General features: G+C 39.0%; 1 protein-coding gene across 1 annotated transcript; it reads right to left on the bottom strand.

Annotated features, from left to right (window-relative positions):
- Positions 1–3,090: 3,090 nt before the first annotated feature.
- GCK72_022931 (uncharacterized protein) lies at positions 3,091–4,861 on the bottom strand (the record flags this gene model as incomplete). The annotated part of the gene is made up of 7 exons (XM_003102952.2): positions 3,091–3,143; positions 3,271–3,822; positions 3,873–4,007; positions 4,074–4,152; positions 4,210–4,464; positions 4,513–4,695; positions 4,748–4,861. The coding sequence occupies 7 exons, from the start codon at positions 4,859–4,861 to the stop codon at positions 3,091–3,093; spliced, it is 1,371 nt and encodes a 456-aa protein (XP_003103000.2).
- Positions 4,862–5,171: the final 310 nt, after the last annotated feature.

Raw genomic sequence — 5,171 nt, 5'->3', positions numbered from 1 at the left:
AATGCAACTTTTGACGAATGATGAGTGTCCGAAAATGCTCACTCAGACCATTTAGTGAGCCTGATTGTGAAATTATGACAGCATCATTTTCCGAACTTTCTTTGCAAAATATTATACATAGATTTGTAACATTTCGCTTTTGATTTATTTTGATTCACTATCGTTTCTTCATTATTATAATGTGGATTTGTCAAAGGTTTGGTGAGAAGAGTCTTTTAATAATCTGAAAATTCAGAATTCATATTTGTTGTCGTATAAATTAGAAAAATAAATTATCTCGTATTTCCCTTCTGGTTCTCATAATAATTGGACGAGTCGAAGAACAAACGAAGATTCTCTGCTAGATAAACTGAGAAGTGACGTACGTTTCCCATAACTATCTGCAATAGCATTATCCAAAAATCAAAAACTTCGATTTCTTTTTTAACTTACGTCGTTGCTGTCTTTCCAGTTGTACTGCTTGCAAAAATCAGGCATCTTGGAGAGCATTCTGAGAAGATAGACGATTCCATATTCTTTGACTAACTCAAATCCAGGTGGCAGCCGTTTTTCGGCTTTCAATCTTTTTGTACTTCTTATGTTTTTTAAACAGTGCCCGTTCTTGTGCGTAGATAAGACGGTTTCTGAATTGATTAACGATTTGCAATGATCGAATTTGCTACATCTTCTTCCTACTAATGGAATAGTTCTGTGTGTCCGTCCGACGCTTCTCCCTGAATAACTTTTTTTCTCTCTGAACCGTTTCAAAAGATGTTTGGGTGTATAACCATGAATCTCCGAGCGCTTCAATTTTTTGGACCCCGGGTGTCAGATTAATGTAGGATTACTGTAGCTACCGTACCTAACCCAAAAAATGAAAAAGGGTTCCAAACAGAACGAGGGGAGACCAGACTAGGGTGGTAACAACTTTGACCCCTCAGCATGACCCCCAAAAAAAGTTGGGCCGGTTACTGTAGGATTACGGTAGTTACAGAGTTTTGAACTTTAACAGTCGAATCTGAATACCTTGGAAAGTTCAGATCCCCACTGATCGAGTACGTTGATAAATTTGTTAACTACTGTAGCTACCGTAACCCAAAAATCGGGCAGCAACATCCAGAAATTTTCAAAAGTTTCCAGAATGTTTCAGAAACTTCTAGAAACTTCTAAAAACTTCCAGATACATCTGGAAAGTTCTAGAAAGTTTTAGTTATTGACTTCCCCCACCATTCTTATCTGTGTCGGTACCGGATAGACTCGTCGATCAGAGGATGTAGTAGTCTATAATACCCGGGCTGACGTTTTCTTCAGTAGACGCTTATTATTCTTATTTATTCTTGCCATCACGTTTTTAGAACTTTCCAATTGTGGTATTAGTAGTGTGGATTGTCATTTAAAATTCACAAAAAGAATGTGATAGATACTCTTCATCTATAACTCACAGCATGTACCAATCCTGTTCATGTGGTCAGAGAGTTTATCTAACAAAGGTTATCTGTGACGAGGAGGTTAGGCCGGCCGGGTTAGAGTCTGGTAACCGCCCCAACCTCTAAGCTGATGCACCAGTTGTATGTTTGGGTATGCTAGAGAGAGAACACGTTGTACCAGTTTAGATCTTTATTAGAGATCTTTGACAGGTGAATGAGTGAGTTGACGATCGGCTTGGCTGGTAGTTGGCTTGTCCGAGAGCATTCCCTTCTCACCCATAGCCAAAGAATGCTCATTCCTTAAACGGAAAGGAGGAGCTACTCTAAGGTAGGGAGCGAAGTGCTCGTGCTGGTATTGTAGGTGTCGTTCACATGATGTTGATTGTCCGGCAATGAGTAGGTGGTGTAGGAGACGACGAAAGGAGTCGACCATCCGTTGAGTGTCCTTTGAGGAACGACTGAAGAGCGAGCGTCGCTCGCCGCTTGTTGCGGTGATTTCGCACCACTTTTGGGAAAATTCCAGAAGGTGGCGGCGAGAGAGTGTGCGCGCCGCGGAGGAGTTGGGTTTGATGGAGCGCTTTTGCTTCTTTGGCGGTAGTATGAATTGGAGTTTTCCGCACTATTGAGAGATCACACAAGATTGTAGGTCTGCTTGGGGATTTGGTGGAGAGATTTGGCTGTGAAGTCATGTGTGTTTTTCTAAGGTTGTGACCATCCGTAGGATGATCGCGACATTATGCGTAGTTGGTTTTGATTCTTGTCGATTGACTGGCAGCATTCGAAAAAAAAACATGTACAAAAACTTTCTTGCCAACCTAATACAACTAATCAATAAAACAGGTTTTCCGATTTTTTTTAATTTTTTATAATTATTTTTCAGTAATGAAGTGAATATCTTCTCCACGTATATGTCACTTGCTCTCAAGCATCATGTCGTGGTAGAGAACGCCGTTATTACTCGGAAATTCCAGTGTCTGACACCCCCAGTTCATCCATAGACGTCTCCGACATTTCACCTTCAATAGCTGTCCGAACATCGTTCGGATTGAAAACGAGAGAATCAAGCACGTCTCGAGCCATCTCTGACATCTTCATCTGCTTCGTATTCTTCTAATTCTTCAAAGTCTCCTTCTGCCAATCACCTTTTCCTCGTTCCGCTTCTCTTAATCGTTGCTCCAGGTGTCTTTTTCTTATTCTGGGACTATTTATAAAATGTTAATAAGAGAAAATTTAATTGATTTTGTAGCGTTGTGTGTACACTTGAATGTTTTTTTTAGCATTTTGCCGGAAATTTTTGGAAAATGGCAAATTGAGAAAATGTTCAGTTTTACTAGAAAATGGAAAGTGAAAAGCGATCTGGAAGGCAAGTTTTCGAAAGAAAGAGACGCAATTTTCAATTACTGGAAAATACGGATTCATGGCTGAAATGAGAAATTGGGATGAAATTTAAAAAAAAACACTCAGAAAAATAATGAATGGGGTGATATAAAATGATTGAAATATGAAATTGTGAGAAATTGATGACTCTTAGAGAAATAATAAATGGGGTAATATAAAATGATTGAATTGTGAAGTTGTAAGAAATTGATGCCTAATATCAACAAAAACTCACAGATTTAACATGTTACCGATAGAAGAGAATATTATTATAATAACACAAAATCAATGAATATTTGTTGAGATGTTAACGACGTTTGTAGGTTCTGATTGGAGATGCTTTGTAGAGTTCAGTTGGCTCTGGAAATATAAAGAGCTTTGATTTAGAATAGAATTAGATGACAGTCTCTTGAAAAAATGATTTCACGCGTCTCTTGCTTTTTGCAATTTTTGCCCGAAATACAATAAACTTTTAATGCAATCATACCATTTCTCTGACGTCTTGGTCGACTGTCCGACACCACTGTAGCCGATGGAGCAGCTGAATCGGGAGCTCTTTTTCTTGTTTGACGGCTTCTTGAACTAGTCGACGTTGTTGGGGCATCCGTTTCGACTGAACCATTTTCCTCTTCAATGTCTTCATCCTCTTCTTCTCCCTTTTCTTCCATTTCAACATCAAGTTCGACTTCTTCAGAAATGTCCCCTTCTACTAGATCCTCTTCCGGTTCGTCCATCGGTTTTTCCTTGGGCTCATTTTTCATTTCCAACTCCTCTCTCTTTTCCTTCACAATTTTCGGCTTTACAACTCGATCTTCAAGTTCCATCAGTAACCGATTCTTGCTTTTCTGAATTTCCTTTTTCTGTTTCATTTCTTGGAAGAAATCGTTCAGATTCTCTGGGTAAATAATCTTTTTGTCGAATGACATTTGGCGATTTCCTAGATTCTCTTGCTGGTCATGCTCTCCGTCGGCTTCATTCACCTCAACATTTCCATCCTCTGGCTGATTGATCCCTTTCTTCATATGCGAACTTTTCTTATCTATAAAAGATCTTGGTTGTCATCCAGAAAAGAATTCAATTGAAACTTACACTTCTTCTTCACTTCTTTTCTCGGTAAATAAGTTCGAACAGTATATCTTATCCCATCAGCTGTTTCCTTTGTATCATAATTCCGGAGTCCAAATCGTTTTGTTAAATGAGAGAAGTATTCTCCCGATACTTCTTCTGAAAACTTCATTTTTAACTATCAGCGGACCGAGGAACAAATAATAATTATCGGAATCAGCTTACCAATTGGACCGTAGACAACCCTTGGATCTGGATAGCGAGTCATGCACCATTTGTTGTGATCTGCCCAGTGTTTATCGAACTGCAAATTTTAGAATTAGAATAGTTATTTGATTTGGGCACTACAGTAAGAGCTCACCACTTTTTGGAATTGATTGATCAGAACTCCGTAGGGTCCCCTGTACAAAAGAAGACCTAATTCGAAAAATTGAATATTCGCTGGATCCAATACGACAAAAATGAGTTCTGGAAGAGGTTTGGTTCTTTCCTCATGGTACTTTTTCACTGATTCATAGACATCTGGAATCGAAGTCTTCATATGTTCGATTCCTTCCTGTGCCAATTGAAACATGAAGGTTGCTGGATATAATTTGAGTTCTTCTTTTTTAGTTCTCTGAAATTATTGATTATGATATATTTTGAGTGAAAGTAGAAAACTCACCAGCATTCTCCAAAATAAATGAGCTGGAACCGAGACTAAAACTTTCTGATCATCCGATGGACCTAATAGAAACTCCCAACTCAGAAATGTCTTCATCTCCACAGATCTTTTGACGGCTCGTAGCTCGATTTCTTCCGTAAACGGTAATTCCATTTCTCCCCAGAACATTCGAAGCACACCAAACTGAAATGATTGAAACGGTTATATCACTGAGAAGAGCCTTAAAATAACTCACTTTGACGTCTTTGTTAAGTCTGTCATCATCATTGGTACTGTTAAATCGGAGGTTGCTCTCCGGATAAATAAGTGAAGTGATATTATGATGATCTCTTGAAACTTCTTCTTTCATCGTTATCTGAAAATTGAAAAAGAAATTATGGAAATATACGAAAAAATAAGACAGAAACTTTGAGCGGAGAATAGGCGTTTGGAGAAACAGTGTGAAATGCAAGCGCACTGTGAGACTAAGAGACAGCACAGAGACCGAGTGACCCAGCACAACCTATTAAGAGGACAGATGGAGACTGCCACGTCAGTGGGCTGTCTACTTTATTTGGGTAACTGGCCTTGTAGACTCAATACGTATAAGATAATGGGAAGAGAGGACAGTGGGAAGAGAGGACAGTGGTAAGAGGACAGAGTAACAGAACGATTGGAGC

Source organism: Caenorhabditis remanei, chromosome X, assembly GCF_010183535.1.
Source record: "Caenorhabditis remanei strain PX506 chromosome X, whole genome shotgun sequence".
NCBI classification, from domain to species: domain Eukaryota; kingdom Metazoa; phylum Nematoda; class Chromadorea; order Rhabditida; family Rhabditidae; genus Caenorhabditis; species Caenorhabditis remanei.
Note: the sequence above shows the minus strand (reverse complement) of the source record. Positions and strands in the feature narration are given on the sequence as shown.